Source organism: Nelumbo lutea, chromosome 8, assembly GCF_056320005.1.
Source record: "Nelumbo lutea isolate HS-2025 chromosome 8, American lotus-T2T, whole genome shotgun sequence".
NCBI classification, from domain to species: domain Eukaryota; kingdom Viridiplantae; phylum Streptophyta; class Magnoliopsida; order Proteales; family Nelumbonaceae; genus Nelumbo; species Nelumbo lutea.
Genome location: NC_142691.1, coordinates 31,299,853 through 31,323,475, shown reverse-complemented (window position 1 = coordinate 31,323,475; position 23,623 = coordinate 31,299,853). Strand labels below are relative to the sequence as shown.

The 23,623-nt window shown below is 37.2% G+C and overlaps 1 protein-coding gene across 1 annotated transcript in view; it reads right to left on the bottom strand.

Annotated features, from left to right (window-relative positions):
• LOC148843694 (dehydrogenase/reductase SDR family member FEY-like) overlaps positions 1–23,623 on the bottom strand; it is an 85,185-nt gene that overhangs the window by 48,566 nt on the left and 12,996 nt on the right. The window contains exon 4 of the mRNA XM_088957163.1: positions 2,068–2,204. Within this exon, the coding sequence (XP_088813289.1) occupies positions 2,068–2,204 (137 nt within the window). The remainder of the gene's footprint in view (positions 1–2,067; positions 2,205–23,623) is intronic.

Below are 23,623 nucleotides of genomic sequence, written 5' to 3'. Positions count from 1 at the left end.
TGCTTGGGAGCATGGAAATATAGACAGATGATAAGGGAACAATCAATATAACGAGGGAGATTAGTGTGTGCTTTAAGTGGACAAGAAGGTCAGCTAACAGACTAGCGGATACTTTAGCAAAACAAGGGACGGAAAGGGAAAACATGTTTTTGTTTTGGGCAGTGTTGTAATGAGTATGTAACTTCATAATAGGAGTTGAAATTTTGTACTTTGACACAATTTGAAATATTTAATGAAGTTACTGTTTCCAATAAAAATAAATAAATAAATAAATAAAAAGAAAATTGAAATCCTACAAAACTTTTCTGTGGGCAAATATTATGTTTGAAAGAGGCACTTTCTCTTTAGCTAATTGAGAGGATTCCCTTTTAGAGAGATAATTTGGATTGACCACCCACCCTCCAGGGTCAAGCAATAAAGAAAACCTTATTCCCTATTTATAGTCACTTACGTAAAGAATAAATTACTGAGAATAGGAAATAAACCTATTGGACTCATAGCGATATGGCCTTCTATAGATATCTTTGAAAATATTATTTGCATATAGTTTGAAAAATATAACAAAAGAAAAATCAAAGGAAACACTTGTTGAAGGCCTTACCATCAACATTCTACATTGGTTGAAAGCACAACAACTTTTCAAAGACTTCTCGTCAGATGATTTACTTACAAGTTGGAATTCTATAACTGTTTCCTCTCTCATCTCCTCTGTAGTTCAAGAAATTTGGTCTCCACTGCCTCAGTCCAGGGTGAAATTAAACTTTGATGGAAGCTCTTTAGGTAATCCAGGCCCATCAGGAGTTGGGAATGTTATCAGAAATGAGGAAGGAAAAGCTTTGGCCCTTTACTCGGGCCTGATTGGGGTGGGAGACTCCTTAAGGGCAGAAGGCTTGGCTTTACTCCAAGGCCTGATATTGGAAAAACAATGGGGAATGCAGCACTAAGAAGTGGAAGGAGACTCCAAACTGGTAATAGAGAATGCAATCTAAAATCCTGGGAGTGTGGCATCAGAGACAGCCTCTAAGAGAGATTGTAAACTTAGCAAGGGAATGGCTGGTGCTTTATCTAAGCAAGGAATAAATAGGGAGGCTTTGTTTTGGGCTTGTTTGTAAGGATTTTATTTTGGGTTTCTCCACCCATCCTATGGGTAGTGTCATTTGTAATCTTTATTTAAATCCATCAATGAATTTAAATATTAAGGTGAACATTTGTAATCTTTATTTTGGGTTTCTCTACCCATCCTATGGGTAGTGTCATTTGTAATCTTTATTTAGGTCCATGTAATTGACATATTAAGGTGAACATTTGTGTATTTCTATCCCACATAAAACCTCTTTTTGAGAGCTAATCTAACATTTTCAATGCATACTTGAAGTTGCTGAAATATATTGTATACATTAAAGCCTTTGGTTTCATTATAAAAGGTACTGTTTTTCGTCTCAGGCCATGTTGTGGTGTTTGTGGATTATCTTCCAATAGTTGACTACAAAGGCAATTTATAAAGCAATTCTTTACGTAAAGAATATATAAATTGCCTTAGTAGTCAATTGCCTTTACAAAAGAACGTAAAGAATTGCTTTATAAGTTGCCTTCGTAGTCAACTATTGGAAGATAATCCACAAACACCACAACATGGCCTGAGACAAAAAACAGTACCTTTTATAATGAAACCAAAGGCTTTAATGTATGTTCCTTCTACAATATATTTCAGCAACTTTAAGTATGCATTGAAAATGTTAGATTAACTCTCAAAAAGAGGTTTGACGTGGGATAGAAAACCCACAAATGTTCACCTTAATATGTCAATTACATGGACCTAACCTGAAAACAAGAGTATTACAAGTCCATTTGAAGCTTGGATCCTAAATTTGATGTTGGTGTCACTAGAAAACTCATAGGGATACTTATTTAATAAGCAAGATCACTGGATTCACACATGATTTAAGCAAGTTATAAGCAATTTTCAGACAGCAGATGGATTTGTAATGAAAAGAGAAGCTCTTAATAGCTAATTTGAGAAAAAGAACAAGGAATTCTACATGGATATGCAAAGACCAAGAGACATACAATGGAGTTGACATTGATAATGCGGCTGGGAGAACCTCTAATAAGAGATGGCAAAAGCAATATTGAAAGCAATGCTGGAGCCAGATGGTTCACTTGCATATGTTCTTCATATCCATCTTTTGAAAATCGCTGTGGCTCTGATCATGATAAAGATAGAACATATGAGTTTAAAGGCCAGATCAACTACGATTTACATGAGAATAATGAACAAACATAGAGGAAAAATATTACATTATTACCAACATTTAATAAATATGGTTAGAGCTCAACTGAACAATTTAAGCATATTTTTTACTACGAAAGTTAATTAATTTGTATAACCCATCTAGAAGATTCAAATTTCAACCAAGTGTGTCCATTTTTTTCATTTTTTACTTTTTCCTGACAGGTACTTGGTTCCTTAATTAGCAAAAGAAAATAGAAAAATACAAACCATGAAGAAAAGGAGACAAGTCACTGGAAAAAAGGTGACATAACCAGAATGAAGAAATCCGATGTCTGCACCCTCCATATAAAGGTATACAAGACAGTCCCCACTCACCAGGGAGCCCAAGTGTCTATACATTCAACACAAATCTTTAAAAGCTACAGCAAGGCTAGGTGTGGCAACTACGGTCGGCTATGATTGGTACAGTCAAATCTAAGCCAAATGGAGACAGGGGGAGTAGTGAGATTAGGAGGGAGGATAAGAAGGACTTGGTGTGTGACTATTGCAAGAAGCCTAAGCATACCAAAGACACTAGTTGGAAGCTCTACTCACGTCTCATACCAGCTCAAGTCAAGAACAAGGGGGAAATGCAAGTGTGGCAATTACAGGAAACTCTTCAGGACCTCTTACCCAAGCTGACTTGGAGTCCATTGCAGTAGCAGTAGTTAGAACTGAATTGGAGAAGTATGGACAGCTTATGAGAAAGAAGGATTCAGCCGGTTCTAGTTCTTCAAACAAGCAGCAGAATGCAGGAGCCAGTCACACTACTTTCTTTGCCCATACAGGTAGTTCATATGCGGTTGCAAATTATGCACTCACCTTAGGTAAGGAGGGACCTCCTTAGATTATAAACTCAAGAGAATCTAAGCACATGACCAAAATATCTACCCTTTTCAGTAATTACTAGGTGTGCTCTGGTAGAGACAAAGTCTCTACAACAGATGGTTCCCATATACCCATTGTTGGGAAAGGGACACTTGTCGAGTGTAGGAAGAGGGAAGGAAGAAATAAGAAGAAGAGTTACGGGAGAGAACTTGGGTGTTACTATTCACACCCAGAATATCTATTATATGATAAATCTGAAATTACAGCCATGTCCCAATAAGCGTGCCCAAATACAAAAAAAGGAAAAGACAACAATACCCCTAAAGCCAAATACACATTCTCAACAGGGACAATTAGAGTGGCTGATGACATTACTTTATCCTTTGTCTTACATGTCCCTAGACTCGATACTAATCTTCTTTCTGTGAGTAGTCTAACAAGAAAGTTGAACTGTTCAGTGACTTTCCTTCCTAGTAATTGTGTTTTGTAGGACCCGGAGTCAAGGAGGACAATTGGGGGCGGTCATGAGGTGAATGGAATCTACCTTCTGGATGAGATTCCAAGACATGCAATAGAAGTGGATCAGAGTTAGTGAGTCAGATTATAATCTGGCATAATCATTTAGGTCATCTTTCTTTCAGCTCATTGAAATGTTTGTTTCCAAAGTTGTTTGAGTTTGTTTAGTTATCTATTCTAGAGTCTAAAAGTTGTCAGTTGGGAAAGCATTATAGACATTCTTTTAAGCCAAATAATAAAAGTTCTTTTTCTTTTGATATTATTCACACTGATGTATTGGGACCTTATCATATTTCTTCCAAGGGTAGTTATCGTTATTTCCTTTTGTTTGTGGATAACTAGACATGGTATTCTTGGATATATTTGATGAGATCATGTGATGAGGTATCTCTTTACCCAAAAAAAATGGGATGAAGTATCTATTTTGGTGCGACAGTTCTACCAAATGGTTCTCACACAATTTGGAGTGAGGACTAAGGTTTTCAGATCAGATAATGCTGGAGAATACTTTGAGAAGGATTTGGCCACATTTTTTGGAGGATGAAGTGATTGGTCAGAGTAGTTATGCATATACACCGCAGCAAAATAGGCAAGCAAAGAGGAAAAATAGACACATTGTGGAGGTGGCAAGAAGTCTTCTGGTGTGTGCTTCAGTTCCTATTCGTTTTTGGAGGGATGTAGTTCTCACAGCTGTGTATCTAATTAATCGTGTACCTTCACACATTTTGGGGTTTAAGGTGCCATTCAGTCTTCTTTTTTCCAGATGGGGAGATATACCATATACCTTTGAGAGTTTTTGGGTGTGTTTGCTTTGTTCACATTCTTGGTTCTCATCACAAGAAGTTGGATCTTGAGGCCTACAAATGTGCTTTCCTTGGGTATTCTCAAAACCAAAAGGGGTATTGTTGTTAAGATCCAATTTCAGGGAACGGGTTTGTCACTATGGATGTTACCTTATTTGAGTCTACATTCTATTTCTCTGGTGATTCTCCAAAGGGGGAGTGTTTTGGGGAGGAGAATTCATAGTCTATTCCTCTTCTTGTTTCATTTGTTCCTTTTCCTTAATCCAGTGCATTAGTTCCACCTGTTGTTCCACCATCAGTAGCTTCAGTCCCACTGCCTGATCCGCTACAGCCAGCCTCACAATTTTTTCAACGCCAACGCAAGAAGAGGGTTGATTCTACACATGTTCCAGTAGAAGAACCTACACCTCTCCATCAATCCATTGAATTCCACACCATCTTTCCTATAGTGCTTTATCACCTTCCTACTGTGCCTTTCTTCCATGGATTCTATGTCTATACCCAGGAATGTTAGTGAGGCTCTCTCCAAACCTGAGTGGAGAATAGCTATGCAAGAAGAAATGGAGGCTTTGTTTAAGAACTAAACATGGAAGATAGTTGATCTTCCTATAGACAAAGAGACAGTCAAATGTAGATGGGTGTTCACTAGGAAGTATAGGGCTGATGGCAGTATAAAGAGGTACAAGGCAAGGTTGGTTGCAAAAGGGTAATACATAAACCTATGGTATTGATTACCTGGAGACCTTTGCACCAGTAATTAAGATGAGTTCAGTTTGAATTCTCTTGTCTCTAGCAGCTACTTATCCATGGCCCCTCTTCTAGCTTGATGTCAAAAAGGTATTCCTTAATAGTAGTTTGCAGGAGGAGGTATATATGGACATTCCAACTGGTTTTTATCAAAACGTTGGTGAGGGAAAAGTTTGTAGGAAGAAGAAATCATTATATGGTTTGAAACAGTCACCTAGGGCATGGTTTGACTGGTTCAAAGTGGCACTTATCGAGTTTAGATACATACAGACTCAGTCCGATCATATTGTCTTTGTGAAAAGGAGAGAAGCACTTGTGTCAGTACGGATTGCCTATGTGGATGATTTAGTTGTTACAGAGAATGATTTAAGGGAGATTGATGCACTCAAGAAGTCACTACATCAAGATTTTGAGATCAAGGATCTGGGTGAACTAAAATATTTTCTAGGGATTGAAGTTGCAAGATCCAAGCATGGGATATTAATCTCTCAAGGGAATTATGAGTTGGACTTGCTGCAGGAAACTAGGAAGCTAGGAACTAAATCAGTTGATACTCCTATTGACCCGGACCATAGGATTAATGCTTTGGATGGTGAGTTGGTTAAGGATGTGGGGAGATATCAGAGGATGGTAGGTCGGCTCTTATATTTATGTATGACGCTCCTAGACATTTCTTATACTATTGTTGTGAGTTAGTATATGCATGCTCCTCAGGTTCAGCATTGGGAAGCCATCGATAGGATACTTGCATACCTGAAGAAGCATCCTAGCAAAGGGGTTCTATTCTCAGACCATGGGAATTTAAATTGGAGTCCTATACAAATGCAAATCTTGCAAGTTGTCTCGATGACAAGAGATCCACATAAGGGGTATACACCTTTGTGGAAAGAAATCTAGTTTCATGGAAGAGTAAAAAAAAGTCAGTGATGGCTGGGTCAACTGCAGAGGTCGAACATAGATCTATGGCCCATGGTGTTTCAAAGCTACTTTGGGTTAGATCCTTGCTAAGTCAGATTTGGATAAGAGTTGAGGAGCCCATGATGTTATATTGTGATAACTAAGATGCAATCAATATTACCCACAGTCCAGTTCAACATGGCAGGACAAAGCACATTAAGGTTCATAGACACTTCATAAGAGAGAGGGTGACGACCAAAGAAGGTTGTTTGCCTTAAGTCTCCTCTTAAGTACAGTTAACTGGTGTTTTCACCAAAGGGGTTGCAAAGAACAAGCTTGAACATGACCTACACAAGTTGGGAATGTCTGACATTTAATCCCAACTTGAAGAGGAGTGTTGAGGTTTTTGGGTAGATTTGTAGAGATTTAGTAGTTGTTTTTGTTTATTATTTGCTTAGATACGAAGTGGGAACCACAACACACTTGTTGGGTCCCTTTTGAGTGGTTCTTTTAAGTTATTTATGAAGTTTTATGTGTTAGCCGCCCTATAAGGGCATATTCGTCATTGTACCATTTTTTAATTAAAAGTACAAATACTAGTGAGGAGGGTGGCCAGAATTGATTTGCTCTCTCTTTCTTTCTCAATCTCTTCTTTTCTCTTCTTCCTCAAGAAACATCCCTTTTCTTTGCAGATTCTTTGATTCAGCAGTTTTCTACTTTATGCAAGGCGAACAGTGACAATTGCTACCACTTATCTCCTATCCTCAATGTTTCACTCTTTGTTTGGGTGTAGGTGGAATCCTCCCGTTGATGTGCAAAGCCTTCTTGCTCCAACTTCCTTCCCATGGCCAAATAAGAGGGGAAGACTAATGTAGAGATGCACTAGAGCGGTGACGTTATGGACAATATGGGTAGAAAGAAATTCAATAATACTTTTGGAAAAGGAAAGAAGCAAGGAAGGATTTAATTGAAACAATAATGATTAGGGTGGCCCATTGGCTCAAGTCTCTAGAAACCTTTTCTAATGTTACAATTGATGACATTCTCAAAAATTGGAAGTGGTCTCTGCTCCAAACAAGACCGCTACTATTCATACTTGGTCTCCACCAGAAACAAGGTTCGTCAAACTCAACATTGTTGGTCCCTATATTCAGGACCAGTAGGGGAGGGAGACTCTCAAAGCAAAGGTTTTGGCAATGTTGAAAGGAGTGCAAAGGGCAAGAACCTTGAACATAAGGAAGTTAATTGTGGAAGGGGACTCAGAAAGTAAGGAAATGAAGATCAGAGTTTACAATAATGAGAAGAAAAGGTTCAGGTGGCTAACAAGAAACACGGAAGTATCCTTCAGTTGGTGTAAGCAAAATGCTAATTCCTTTGCAGACACATTCGCCAAGCAAGGGGTGGGACAAGAAGCTCTTTTCTAGGCACAATTGTAAGAGATGGGTTTTGTTTTGGGAAGGGATAAGAGTATTTATCTCTCACTGACTTCACCTTGCATTTTTACTCATTATACATTTGTACTATATCATCTTCTTCATTTAATGATAGCTTGCAGTTATTGATCAAAAAAAAAAAAAAAAAAAAAGACAACAAAAAGACACTGCTTTCCCATCACTATCATAGTTGACCTTGAACCCATTTTATGGCCCTCTAAATTGGAAATCGATCTATCATAATGCCCTTCATACCCTTTTACCATATAAACATGATGCCAGTTTAGCTGCATCGTACCCAAAATTATACACTTACACCTCAATATAAAAACACCAAACCAAGGTGCTTTTTACCTAGTGCATGCCTAGGCATCAACTTGGCAACTATGTTCTAATCTGGATATTTATTTCTGCTGCCATATCTTTTTTTCCAAACATTTTTAAAGCAATTCAATCAACCAAAGTCTTGTATGATCATGTTTCACCAGGTTGTGGACACTGTTGATCGCTGCCTAGTTGTCACAATAGAGCTTCATGGAGCTGTCAAAGGTAACACCTAGTTTGCCCAACAAGGTCTCCATCCGAAATAGTTTATTTGGTAATTAACATGGCATCATTTCATTAATATAAACAAGAATGTATAAAGAGGATACGAAGGGCCCTAGAGTACAAACATTACAAGTGAGCCCACTACAACTGCCTCCTATATACCCCTTGCCTAGCTAAAGAGTCTGCCAACTCATTAGCATCCCTTCAAATCCATTAAAAAGTTACTGGCATTCCCCTTAATAATCAATCTTCTTGACCACATTTTTGTAGATCCAGGCTGCCTTCTTTTCATTCTTTAGCCAGCTTACCACACCTTGAGAGTCCCCCTCAACAACCAACCTTCTCAAATTTAATTCTCATTCTATCTTCTCCAGCCATAATAGTTCTAAGTTCTAACATTCCATGATCAATAAATCTATACTCAGCCTTTGCATTTAACCCAGTGACCACAAACTACTTTTTGCACCTCCAGGAGACAATGTTACCACCAACAAATGTGCAATAGTCAACGGTTAGACATCTCTCATCCATATGTCATGCACAATATAGGCCTTCAAGTTGAGATACCATGGTAAGAGTAGAGGAGACCTCTACCTAGGGCTCCATTCAAATAGCACTGTATCATGACAATAGCTGCTTGTGTGAGATTCTAGGCCGATACATATACTAGCTTACTGCACTTGCATAAGAGATATCCAGCTAAGTTAAGCACAAGTACAATAGCTGTCTAACCAACTTTTGATGCATATCCTTATCAAGAACAGATCATAAATGTTGGCACACAGCTTGTGATCAGAGATAATAGGAAACTTTGTTGGTTTAGCTCCCAACTATCTAGTCTCCTTGCAAGCACATATTTCCTTTGGAAGATAAAAATGCCCTTCTTCAATTGAGTTACCTCTATTCCCAATAAACATTTGAGATTCCCAAGATCTTTAATCTAAAACTTTAGTTGCTAGGAATTTTTTAAATTATAAAGTGTCTACTGTATGTTCATGATTCTTCCAACTTCTAAAAGGTCTTGCAGCATTAGGAATCTCCTTACAACCTGTTGGATCCCCAGAGCTTGCATTGATCCTCTCAAATTCCAGAACTGCATTCTTCAAAAAAATCTGACGTGCAATTGCCTCACTTCTCTGCCTCTCAAGAAAGTTTCATTATTTCTAAAACCTCCTCCCTCCTCCACCCCTATATTAAAGCCAGTCACCTCTGATAATCTACATTTCAGTAGGGTTGTCATAAAAGATTATAATATATATTATAAATATAAAAAACCAATGAACTAAAACCGATCAAATGGTAAACTGGTTGATTAAGTTCAATTTCGGATTGGGGAATTTCAAAAAACTGGTGGCACCAATTTGGTTTCAAAAAAGAGCCCACAATTCAGTTAACTTAGCCATGAGCACCCCTACTTTTCAGCTCCCATTTCCTTAGCTTTCTACACCTCAAAACTGCTGCATTTATCTCTAGTGCAATTCAATCTCCTTTCCCTATTGGACAAGAAAACATTTCCAAGCATAACTTCTTCATCCCTTACGACACCCCCAATTCTAGAAGGTCTTGCATTGCCCACACTACTACCATCAAAATTCAACTTCTGCCATCCTCTATTTGGAGGTACCTAATCCATTTTTACTTCTGATTTGTTCAATGAAGATGCTACAACTTCTTCCAATTCCTAAGGAAATCATCCACTGAAATTTGAGAAAAGTTCCAATGTTTTCACAATGTACTACTGTGAAAGTTATAGTTTCAAAGAAATCCTCCTTATTTCCTTCTTTCTACCCAAAGATTCTTGCATTCCCTTCTTCCCACAATGTCCAAACCAAGGTTTAAAATTTGGACACGATACGCCCGATACGGGGAGTATTACATCATATCTTTTAAGGCACAATACGGGATACAGTGGAAAATAGGTAGTATAGTCTTTTTTTCACCATACTGTACCTGTATTGACCCATATCAGCCATGTAGCAGGTGTATCGGTTGTGTATCATCTTTTTTTCCACAATGTAAGACACAGCAAAAAAGGATACAGACAGAAAATAATAATAATAATAATAATAAAGGAGGAAAGAAGGCTTCTTTCCCCCAAAACAAGACTTCTTTCACCCCCAAACAACTCTAAAACTCCAACCTCATTCCTAGAGTGCTAGATCTGGAAAAAGAAAAACACAAGAAACAAGTGTGAATAATCAAGGCTTTTGAAGATTTTTCAAGTTTTGGAAAATATTACAAAACGAAGTAAGTATTTCCGATTTTTCTCATATATCTTGTGGTTTCTTGGTTTTTAATTTTTTTACCTGAATGCTTGGAAATGTTTAAATCTATGCTGATATACATTTCTTGTATTGAAAATCACAGTTTTTTTGGTGTTATGAGTAGATCCATGGAAATTTTATGAAGAAATTTGGGAAAATATAAAATAACAAAGAAATTGAAAAAATGTATTTTTTATCTACCTATAAAGGCTTAATATGTTTTAGATCTATGGACTATCTATCATAACACTAGAGCAATTGAAATTTCTTCTACAATATTTTTATTTTTTGTAATTTTTTAAATTAAATAATAAATTTGAATTATTTATATTTTCTTATGATCTGCCCATAAAGACTATGTATGTTGTAGATCTATGAATAATCTACCATATCCATAGAGCAATTGAAATTTCTTCTTCAATAATTATATTTTGATTCTTTTATATTTTTTATAATTAAAAAATTAATATAATTAATCATATTTTTATGATCTAATCATAAGGATTGACTATATTTTAGATCTATGGATGATCTATCATATCCACAAAGCAATTGAAATTTCTTCTTCAATAATTATTTTTTTGAATAAATTGTATAATATTTATTTATTTTTATTTTTGGAATAAAAAAATAGGTAGTAATTATTTAAATAAGAAATAGTTATTAATTATATTTTCACTTAGAAGTTATGCCAATTTATGTTTTATAGTTGGAAAGGATAATATGGCTTCTCCCATCTCTTAAAACTTAAGAATTATAATTTATAATTGACTACAATGTATTTCTTCATAAAACCCATTAAAATATATTAATTTAATATATGTATACCTCATTGAGGCCTTATACTTAATGTTATTGATGTATATTTATAATTTATTTAAGTATCTATAGCATTTTCAAGTGTATCCATGTGTATCTTAATTTTTCTCTGATACACATGTATCCAAGGCATATCATGATACTCCTAAAATTTCTTTTCTGATACACTTGGCATTTCCAATACTTTGAGCCTTGGTCCAAACGAATGCAGCCCTTATGCATTTCATACACTTGACCTCTTTTTCTTTGGACACTTGAAAAGGGTTGTGTCAAACAATCAGTCCGAGCTAATGGGGGAGGGGGTCAACCTACACTCAAAAAGAGCAAGAAACCATTCTTAAATACAGCAGGCGAAAGGACAGGAGATTAGTAAGTGGTAAGCAATTTTACCATTCAATTTAAAAAAAAAAAAAAAAAACACCAATTAGGAGATAAAGTCCAAATAGGTCTCTTTCTTTGAAACGCATCACAAGTATTAATGCTTCCATGGAAGAGTTCCTAGCAAAAGGCACTAACTTTAGGAGGAATAGGAGCACACCATGCTTCCTTTACAAGAAAGAACCCACATGAGGCATTGTCCGACACTAAAGAGGTGAAAAAGGAACCAAAAGAAAATGAACCAACCGGGTTAGGATCCCAGACGTGCTATTTCACAATGTACCTTGTCTTACTAATAAAATTGTCATTTTTTATTTATTACCAAAAATAATTTCTAAAATATTTCAGTATGACATTTCTGATTCGTTTCCTATATTATAATTGTTGACACCAACATTTTAAACCTTGGAAGAAAGAGATAAAGAGAAAGAAGAAAGAGAAGAAGAAGACCCATAGGCAACTCAAAAAAAATATCCATTTCATTAATTCAACTATCTCAATCACAATGGCTCTATTTATAAAACAATCATAAGGACTCAGATCTCTCTTTATAGACTCCAATTTAACTAGGAAACAAGTAAATTCTAACTACAAAACTAAAGCAAATCAATAGGTAACCCATAAGGAAACTTAAATAAAGACTCCCAACTTTAATAATAATTTTACAAGCCTACTACTACCAAGCAAACCAAAAACAATTCCAATGGTGACACAAAAGAAAGACCCAAACCCTTTCACCCACAGATATGCCATCACTAAAATGACAATAACTCATTCAAAACATGTTGGATTTAAAAGATATTATTCTCTTTAGATAGATAACTTAATTACTTTAATGACACCAAAATCATATAAATCTGACAAATTTTGGCCCCTAAAAGATGGGCCAAAATACAAATGATGTGATTGCACCTTTAACTTTACAAAGTTTCAAAGGCAATCCAATGAGACTCCATAAACTAAATCGACCCTTTAACATGATTAACCCTTTTCCTAAGACACAAACAAACTAAAAAATAGATAAACTTAAAAAACTCAACAGTACCAAAATTCAAATGACCTATAATTTACAAAATCATCATTGAATGAGGAACCATGAGAGATTTGTAAAGACTGATTTATGTTTCTTACATCTTTCCGTTTTTTGGCCCTTGGGACCACTTTTTTATGTTGTAACTTATGTACACTATCTTTTGTTTTATTCTTTCTTGTAAGATAAGGACATAACTGTCCTTTCCTTAACATTGTATTCTTTCATATATTAGTTAAACATTTCTGGGCGTGTAATTCAAAAGAGAACACACCCTCTTCATTCTCAGCTTTTTCTTCTCTGATTTGATCTAATTTGACATGGTACCAGAGCAGATTTTTTCAACCTGTCCTTGATTGAAATCTGTTTAGATCTGTGAGATCGACCTATCTACTTCAGTTTTGGATCTCGTATGTTGCTGTACTGATCTGCACATCTCTGCTGCTATTTCTCTGGAAGATCGCTATCAGAAATAAGGTTTCTTCCTTTTCTCTCAATCGGCTACTCCAAACACTGTGAAACTTCAGATCTGAAGTTGCCCAGGTCAGATCTATCTAGATCTATAATTTAGTTCTGGTTCGGATTCCTTTTGAAGGGTGTTTTTCCCTTCTTGTTCGACAGTCCAGAAAACTTACCTTTTCTGGACTGTTATTAGTTCGAAAACCGTGTGACTGGTTTCTTTATTGGATTTTGATTCCTCTGTGGCGTGTGGTTGGGCACACTTATTCCATCGAGTTTTGGATTTACTTGGACCTTCGGCTGCTCTATTTTCTTAGTTTTCTTTGCTTACTCATTGCTGAAATGGCCATGGAGAAAAGAGATATTCTACCAGTAAAGTTCAATGGAACAAACTATGCCTTCTAGAAATTCCATTTCCAGTTCTATGTTGAAGGAAATGGCTTATGGGGATTTGTGAATGGTTCCACAAAACAACTAGATGAGTCTGATTCTAAGGGGCTGAAACAGTGGAAGATCGACAATGCCAAAAGTGGTGTCTTGGCTTCTTGGGTCTGTTGAAACTGAGATTGCTATTCTAATGAGAAGTTATCGAACTGCTAGTGAGATGTTCACCTATATGGTAAAGGTGTACCAACAGTCCAACATCTCTCGTCAGTATCAGATAGAGACATATTTTTTTATAGTCAGAGTGAGAAGAAAATACAGGAGTACTATGCCGGTTTCGTGAACTTGTGGACGGAATATGAATTAGTTCACATGGGTGAAAACACCTCTACTTGCTGCATTAAAAATCTGAAAGAACTGTTTGATAGGAGGAAAATCATGCATTTTCTGATACATCTGAGACCTGAATATGAAATTGTAAGGTTCAACATTCTCAGTAGGGGCACTCCTCCCACACTTGACACGGTTTTGGGGGAGCTTCTCAGGGAGGAAACTAGACTCATTACTCAATCGACCTTGAGGTTGAAATCTGATTCAAGAACAGAGACAGCCTTTCTGATGAACAAATCCAAGCCCAAGAAGGACTTATCCCGTGTACAGTACCATGAATGCAAGGAATACGGACATGTTGTCTCACACTGTCGGAAGAAAATTTTCTACACCCACTGCAAACAGCATGGACATATTATTCCTTAATGTCCTACCAAGCTAGCAAAGGGGAATGGTTCAAGTTCTAAGAAGAATCAACACAAGGCTTTCCAGACAACAACTGAAGGTGCAGATAAAGGGAGTACAGCTTCAGCAGGAATGGATGAAAATTCTGGGACTCTTATAGAAGAAAGAATGCGGCAGTTAGTATCCTCATCTATTTCCTCTTCATTTTCAGCCATCAGTCTTTCGGGTGAGTCATCCTATTATTGTTCCTCACCTAGTCACTTATGGATCATTGATTCCGGGACCTCTAACCATATGACAAGGGCTCACACTGGTCAGTTCATTAAACCCAAATCCTTGAATAAACATATTATTACTGCTAATGGAGAGAAATTGGATATTGTTGGTTGCAATGATTTGTCCTTAACTACATCTATCAATTCTTGCTTTCATCTACCTAAAACTTTCTTTGTTCCTAAACTTACAACGAATTTGATCTCAGTCAGTCAGCTATTTGAGGATGGTAACATTGTTTCCTTTTCCCATGATGGCTATTTGATATAGGACTAGCACAGTAGGACGGTGAAAGGGAAGGGGTGTAGACTGGGTCGGCTATTTGCCTTCGAATTTGAAAAGACATCGGGGCATTCATCCACATCCTGTTTACTTACTACCACTCCTAGTACTGAGGTTATTTGTAGAAATAATGTATGGCACTTGTAGCATAGGCGTCTTGGGCATCCCTATGCAAATAAACTTGAATCTTTGTTTCGTGATGGTTATTTGTCTTCTAAAGCTACTTCTTTTAATAATGTTGATAAAGCTTGCATTTCTTGTTGCTTGAGTATGAGCCATGTTTTACCCTTTCCTTCAGTTGTTGAACATGCTCTTGTTCCTTTTAAAATAATACATAGTGATGTTTGTTTGTCTCAAGTTGTCTCCAGTTGTTTCTAGGTTGGGATTTAAATATTTTGTTACATTTATTGATGATTGTACTCGTTTTACATGGATATATTTCTTGAGAAACAAATCTGATGTTTTTTCTACCTTTAAATCTTTACCCTTTCCTTCAGTTGTTGAACATGCTCTTGTTCCTTTTAAAATAATACATAGTGATGTTTGGTTGTCTCCAGTTGTTTCTAGGTTGGGATTTAAATATTTTGTTACATTTATTGATGATTGTACTCGTTTTACATGGATATATTTCTTGAGAAACAAATCTGATGTTTTTTCTACCTTTAAATCTTTCCTAGCAAAAATCAAAAACCAATTTGATGCAAACATTGGGGTTCTCCATTCAGACTCGGGAGGTGAATACCTTGATGGAGGTTTTCAAATTTTATTGAGAGACAATGGAATTCAATCCCAGAGATCTTGTCCTGGCACTCCACAACAAAACGGAGTGGCAGAGTGCAAGAACAAACATATCTTGAGCATAGTTCAAGCTCTTCTTCATGATTCCCATGCTCTTACTTTATATTGGGTAGAGGCGGCCAAAACTATTGTGTACCTTGTTAACATTCTTCCATCATCTGTCTTGCATAATACCTCTTCTTTTCAAAGTTTGTTTCACCGTTCACCTGATTTTTCTATTCTTAACGTCTTTGGTTGTGTATGTTTTGTTCATCTTCCTCCACATGAACTCACAAAGCTGCCTCCCCAATCAACAATGTGTGCTTTTGTGGGATATAGCCCTGATTATAAGAGCTTCCTTTGCTATGATCTGAAGTCTCATTGAGTTCGCGTATCCCACAATGTTATCTTCCTTGAGGACATGTCCTTTTTTGCCCACATTGTTAAGTTGCCTACTACTTCCATTTCGATATTGCATTATTTTGACTTTGAAGGTTTTCAGATTCACCTTCTATTCCAGAGTTGCTCCGTGTCTATTTCAGAAAGAGGCTAGCTGCTCCATCTCCTATCGCCCTACCCCCTTCATCACTAGAAGTTGATCCATCATCTCTAGCCATGAATTCTCATCCTTCTCTTGATCCTGTAAGTACACCTGCACCTATCCATGATCCTCAACCATCCTCTAGTCCCCCTTTACGTCGCTCTTCTTGAATTTCTCGTCCTCCTGACCGCTATGGTTTTCCTTCAAACGATAGCTCCTTCTCTGTTGTTTTGTCTGCCACAAATATTCCCACATCGTACTAGAAGGCTACGGCTGTCTCGCATTGGAAATTCGAATTATCCGAATTTGATTCGATTATGCCGAATATCCAATTTGAAATCGGATTTTCAAATACCGCTGACACCCCTAATAGAGACTGATTTATGTTTCTTACATCTTCTTTCCTTTTTTGGCCCTTGTGACCAGTCTTTTATATTGTAACTTATGTACACTATATTTTGTTTTATTCTTTCTTGTAAGACAAGGACATAACTACCCTTTCCTTAACATTGTATTCTTTCATATATAAGTTAAACATTTCTAGGCGTGTGTGTGATTCAAGAGAGAACACACACTTTTCATTCTCAGATTTTTCTTCTCTAATTTGATCTAAGTTGACAAGATTGGTTTCATTCTCCCATGGATTCTTCCCATGCTTCCATTCCTGCATCATGCCCAGCTCTTGTTATGATACCAAGTAGTTGACTAATTGTAGATGAGTGATAAAGTGCAAGAAAAAAGAAGGAAGAAAAAGATAAAGAAAGAAAGAATATGCAAGCCAAGAAGTCATACACACGCCTCTATCATTAGCTTTTATAATCATGCTGCAATTTAACCCTGATTACAAAAAATTTAAAGTACCCCTAAGCTTCATCACAATAAACTTCTTATGCATCAACCTCAAGTTACTCATCTTGAAGCAACTAAGAGGAATCTTGCTTACTTGAAGGATACACCGAGGAGAGCATTTACAGATGAAGAGGTTGATGATAGATATTCCACATCAAACTACCTTGCTTTTGTAGGTAGCAATCTTGTGTTATGGAGGAGCAAGAAGTAGTCAATAGGGACAAAGTCTAGCGCTAAAATAACATATAGGATAATGGTTCACTGATTTTTAGAGTTGTGATTGAAGATTCTCCTTGGTGTGTAGGAATTGATGCTAATGGACCTATGAAGTTGGACTGTGACAACAAAGTAACCATTAATATAGCATACAGTCTTGTTCAGCATGACCAAATCAAGTACATAGATGTTAATTGAATTTCATACGGGAGAAAGCTACTTCTAGAAATGTGGTATCCCTTTTGTGAAGCCAGAAAATCGGCCAGCAAATGTACTTACAAAAGGAGTGACTAAACCAAATTTTGATGGACTACTTTTCTAGCTAGGGATGCTCAACATCGACACTTAGTATGAGGAGTGTTGAGACGTTCTCGGTTTATACTTTCTGCTGATTTGTTTATTTAAGGAATTTTGATCCAAGCCGGTTACCCCAAAGATTATGGCTTTTTGTTGGAAAGTGTACCATGGGAAAGTAAACACTTTAGATAACTTACAAAAGAGAAGACCTTCCCTTTGTATTTCTCCCAACTAGTGTACCCTTGGTAGAGCTCATGGGGAGGATTGTTACCACTTACTAATATCTTGTCCGTTCTCTGCAGAGTTATAGGTTTGGCTCCTCTCATTGTTTGGCTGTAGCTGGAGCTTGCCAGCAGAAGCACAAAAAGGAGGGAGAATTATGTTATGATGTGCTCAAGAAGCCTTGATTTGGACAATCTAGAAAGAAAGGAGTGTTAGAATTTTTTTTTTTTTTTATCAACAAGGAGTGCTAGAATTTTCCAAGAGAGGGATAGAATTTTCCTATTGAAGACATTGGAAATTTTCCATCAATTCCCCTTTAATGATTTATGGAGAAACTAGTTAGTAGTAGTGAAATATTCCTCCGTTAAGAATAGGGTATTCACAAGGCGGTTTCCCCCATCCATCTAAAGCTGAAATTTGATAGGAGTAGCATGGGCAATCCAGGGCCCTCTAGGTTTTATTTATTTATTTTTTTCTTTTGGAGAGGTTGTTCTTCTTTACTCGGGTCCTTTGGGATTTGGAGATTCTATTAGGAAAGAACCACTAGCTGCTGTACAAGGGGTGCAATTTGCGAACCAACTGGGAGTAGCTGGGAAAAGAGCAGTAAATTCAGGAAGGAGATTCCAGGGTAATGAAATTAAGAAGATTAATTGACTAATAATGAATATGCCAATTTCTATACAGTGGCTGATGTGTTAGCCAAGCAAAGGGCAAGGGAAGATTTGTTCTGGCACAGCATTGATTTCTGTAATCTATTTATAGTTTCCTTGTAATCTGTTGGGAGAGGCTGCAGCGCGCGCCTCTCCAATGGCTGTTGTATGAGCTTACAAATCTAAATCAGTTTCTGAATTAATAAAATTTACTCTTATTCAGAAAAAAAAAAAGACTAAGCTGGTTGATAAACCTGCCAAGGAAATGGAGTGGGAATGCCAAAATTATATCCTGGTTGTTAGGATCAGTTAATACTTCCACTGCATATCAACTTTGGTTTCCAGACAGAAAAATCCATGTGGGATTATTTGGAAGTGCATCAACAAGTAAATGTGGTTCAGAAGCTTTAGTTGGAGAATAACACATTCATGTATACTCAGGGGGATAAAAAGATTACCGAGTATTATGTTGGGTTTATCTCTCTTTGACAGAATAGGAAATGATGTATTTCACTAGTGATCCTACCTTTACTGAAAAGTTACCAGAAGGTTAACAATGAACGAAAAGTTATGCAGTTTCTTATGAAATTGTGCCTAGAATTTGAAATGATTTGAGCTACTATTCTCAATCGGGGTCTTATATTGAGGGAAGAAACCCATGTGCAAACTAAAGCAGTGCTTGAAGCAAAGAAAGAACCTGATGTGGCTTTTGTAGCTCAAGCTTCTAAGGGTAAAGGAGTTGGTGTAGGGATTTTTCCATGAACAATGCCATGAATGCAAAGGATATGGCCACATTGCATTGCACTGTAAGAAGCAGAATTTGTGTTTATTGCAAGAAACAGGAGCATGTGGTAAATAAGCATAGAGCCAAATCATCTCATGGGAGGAAAGGTTATAAAGCATATCAGGCCACTATAGATGAGACACATCCATACTGACATGTTCTGGAACTACCACAACCTTTTCAGGGAAAACCTTTCAGGCATCTAATGGTCTTTCTGAACAATAGGTTCAAGCAATGATTGCTTTTGCCATCTCTTCTTCTTTTTCAGCTATAGGACTTTCTGGCAAGCCTTGCTACCTCAGTTTTCCTGTTATCCCTCTTGCATCATTGATTTTCTTAATTACCATTATATAGCTAGGGGCAGACCAAAAAGAACACGAATTGAAATAGTAAGAAATGATTTAAGGGATCATAATTTAACGATAGATATGGCACTGAACAGACCAAAAGGCTGGAACAAGATTCATATAGTCAATTGCATATAATTGGGACAAGACTTGGATGATGATGATGTAGAGAAGATGGGCCGAATGGCCCATAGGCTGCTTGTCTTATTTTATTTCTTTATGTTCTTTGCTGTAATGGGCCTCAATTTGGGCCTTTATTTCTCTTATGTTATGTTTTTTATTATCTGCCCAACTAGGGGCCTCTCTGTAAATTACTAAAGTTCAAGTTAATGAAATAGGATTAGGGGTGTAAGAGGAGATTATGTTCGAAATCTCTCTCTGAACCCTCATTGCCGCCACCTTATTCTTCCTCTTCTCTCTTCTTGAAACTTGATTTCTGCTACTCTCAATCAATTCTCTGCAATATTTTGAACAGTCCTTTCATTTCAAAAGGCTGCTTTTCTTCTTGGTATCAAAGCAGGCTCTTCTTCTTCTCTTTTTCACCTCTTTTTTCCCATACGCAGTGTGTATGGAGAACTGAATCGGATGAATAGTTAAAGAAAGCTGTTTCAGCCTAGGTGTTAGTGGTTTCTGGAGAGGAGACTTACTGTCTTTGTCGTCTTGCTGACAGTTTCAAGTGTGTTGCCCGAAACCATAATTTTCTGGAGAAATTTGATTGCGAGCCCCACAGGGAGTTTGACTTGGGCGCTTAGTGACTAAAAACTTCTTATTCTTCATCTTGAAGATCAACTCAAGTTGATTGGTGTTCTGTGAAGCCTACAAGGTGCAGCTAAGTTTTCTCGGTTTCTCCCGAGTTCCAAGTGTGACGCAATTAGCAAGTACGGCTGCATAGAGGTTGATTCACAACACAGTTTTTCTTCTGTCTTCACTGATTGTTATTCGAAATTATTAGAAGTTATATTTGAAGTATTTTTAGAAGATGGACCCTTCAGGAGTTGAAAACAAGCATGTTGCTGAATCCGAACAGGTTCCGAGAGCCTCTGTTGACTCTTTACTAGTAGAGGCAAATGGGGTTATATCTCCGGGAGAAAAAAGGCTCCCTCGGAAGATGATCCATCCTATGAAAAATGGATGCAAGAAAATTATACTGTAATCGGATAGCTAGTGAACTCAATGCAACTTCAAATTAGTCAACATTATTTGTGGATGAATTCAGCAAAGGAAATATGGGATAGTGTTGCTAAAACCTATTCCCATAAATTAAATGTAGCTAGAGCATACAAGTTGAGTGATGTGAAGAATTTAATACAAGGGGAGAAACCTTTAGTTGTTTATTTCTCAATACTGAAATCTCTATGGCAAGAAATTGATTTGATGGAAACTGTAGCCTGGGAAAGCACTAATGGTGCCGAGACCTACAGGAAACTTGAGAGAAACAGGGTGTTTGAGTTTTTGATAGGGCTGAATCCAGAATATGACATCACAAAGCAAAAGATCTTATCCAAGGATAGTGTTTCATTGTATCAAGCCTATGCCTTGGTAAGTATTGAAGAAAGTAGGAGACTAGTCCAGGTTCAAGGGGTTGGTCTAAATAATCACTTTGCTAATATGAAAGTGAAACCTAAGCGAGTTACGGGAAATCCAATTGGCTTGGGGAAGAAAGAAATTATTTGTGAGTACTGTAAGAAACCAAAACACACAAAAGACAAGTGCTGGAAATTGCATTATGAACTTCTTTCCCTTCATTTTCAAAAGAAGTCTGATAATATGAAGGCAGGGAGTGCCAATATTGTTGTTGGTCCAGATAGTGACAGATGTCTAACTAAAGAAAAGACTGCTAATGAGCAGTTAGCAGCTATGAAGGCAAAGTATGAGAAGTTTGGAAGGATGATCAGTCACCTAGAGGGTGTGGCCTCCTCTTCCAATCCTCCAGGAAATTCAACATCTTCTGCATTTGCTCATTTAGGTATACGGGCTTCCGCTAATCATGCAACTATCTCAAGTAATCGTAGGATCCCTTGGATTATTGATTCTAGTGCTTCTGATCATATGCTCAGCCTTTCCACCTTTTTTGTTTCTTATGATTTACTCCCTAGCCGTGACAAAATCACCCTAGCCAATGGCTCTCTTGCTTCTATCTCTGGCAAAGGAACCATCAAGGCTACAGACTCTTTGATACTTCCTTCTGGCAAGTGTACTACACATTGCATTTCCAAACACCTTTCTTATAGTTTGCTCTCTCCTTCATATTTTGGCTATCTTTTTTCTATTGCTTCTAACCCAATACCCAGGTCTGTGTCAAAAGTTCTTGCTATTCCAGAATGGAGGGATGCTATGAGAACAAAAATCGATGCCCTATACAAGAATGACACTTGGGATATGGTTGTTTTACCTAAAGGGAAGGAACCAGTAGGCTATAAGTGAGTTTTTACCATCAAATATCATGTTGATGGCACCATTGAAAGGTACAAGGCTAGGCTGGTTGCAAAAGATTATACACAGACATATGGGATTGACTATCTGGAGACCTTTTCTCTTGTTGAAAGATGACTTCTGTAAGAGTTCTGCTATCTCTAATTGCACACTCAGACTGGCCACCTTACCAGCTGGATGTAAAGAATGCATTTCTAAATGGAGAGTTACACGAGGAGGTCTATATGTCTCTTCCTCCAGGGATGTATGAAATAGATATGAAAGGGAAAGCCTGCGAGCTGAAGAAATCTCTTTATGGACTTAAACAGTCCCCTAGGGCATGGTTTGAAAGAGTTAGGGCTGCCCTTGTTAACTTTGGCTATGTACAAACTTAGTCTGATCATACCCTCTTTGTGAAGAGGAGAGGATCTTTGGCAGTATATCTGATTGTGTATGTTGATGATATTGTTGTGACTGGTAATAATGTATCAGAGATTAATGATCTTAAATATTTCCTTCATACAGAGTTTGGGATCAAAGATATGGGGGAATTGAGATACTTTCTTGGCATAGAAGTTGCTCGGTCTAAGGATGGGATCCTTGTCTCTCAGTGAAAGTATGTACTTGACTTGCTCTCTAAAATAGGAAAGATGGGTGCTAGACCATTTGCTACTCCTATTGATATGAGTCATAAACTCTCTACCTCAGATGGAGTATTGTTGAAAAATAAGGGAGTCTTCCAAAGGCTACTTGGAAAACTCCTCTATCTATGCATGACTTGGCCAAACATTGCATATGTTGTTAGTTGCATTAGTCAGTTCATGCATGCTCCCAGGGATACTCACATGGTAGCAGTAGAACGAATTCTATGTTATTTGAAGGGTTCTCCTAGGAAATGAATTCTATTTGCTAAGCATGGTCATATGAAACTTGAAGCCTACACAGATGTTGATTGGGCCAAAAATATCGATGATAGAAGATCTACCTCTAGATACTGTAGCTTGGTGGTAGGTAATATTGTTTCTTGGAAAAGCAAGAAACAATCAGTTGTTGCCAGATCTTCAGGCGAAGCTGAATACAAAGCCATGGTTCATGGAGTTTCTGAACTGTTGTGGCTTCAGTCCTTGATGGAGGAACTAGGTATTGAGCATGATAAGCCATTGATGTTATACTGTGACAACCAGGCTGCCATCAACATTGCTCACAATCCAGTGCAACATGATAGAACCAAACATATTGAAGTTGACAAACACTTCATTCGAGAAAGAGTGGCTACTGGAGAACTTTGTCTAGCTTTCATCACTTTTGAAGTACAGTTAGTTAATTTCCTCACCAAGGGCATTCCCAAAGTTAAATTTAAGCATGATACTGGCAAGCTTGGCATGATTGATATCTATGCTCAACTTGAGAGGGAGTGTAGAGAAGATGGGCCGAATGGCCCATAGGTTGTTTGTCTTATTTTATCTCTTTATGTTCTTTGTTGTAATGGGCCTCAATTTGGGACTTTATTTCTCTTATGTTATGTTTTTTATTATCTGCCCAACTAGGGGCCTGTTTGTAAATTACTAAAGTTTAAGTTAATGAAATAGGTTTAGGGGTGTAAGAGGAGATTATGTTCGAAATCTCTCTCTGAACCCCCATTGCCGCCACCTTCTTCTTCCTCTTCTCTCTTCTTGAAACTTGATTTTTGCTACTATCAATCAATTCTCTGCAATATTTTGAACAATCCTTTCATTTCAAAAGGCTGTTTTTCTTCTGATGACAAATAAGATACACAACAATATTTGGCCTTCAATAAATTTATGCAAAAAGAAGCACAATATATGGAATATGAAACCAAGTCATCATGTAAATCATTG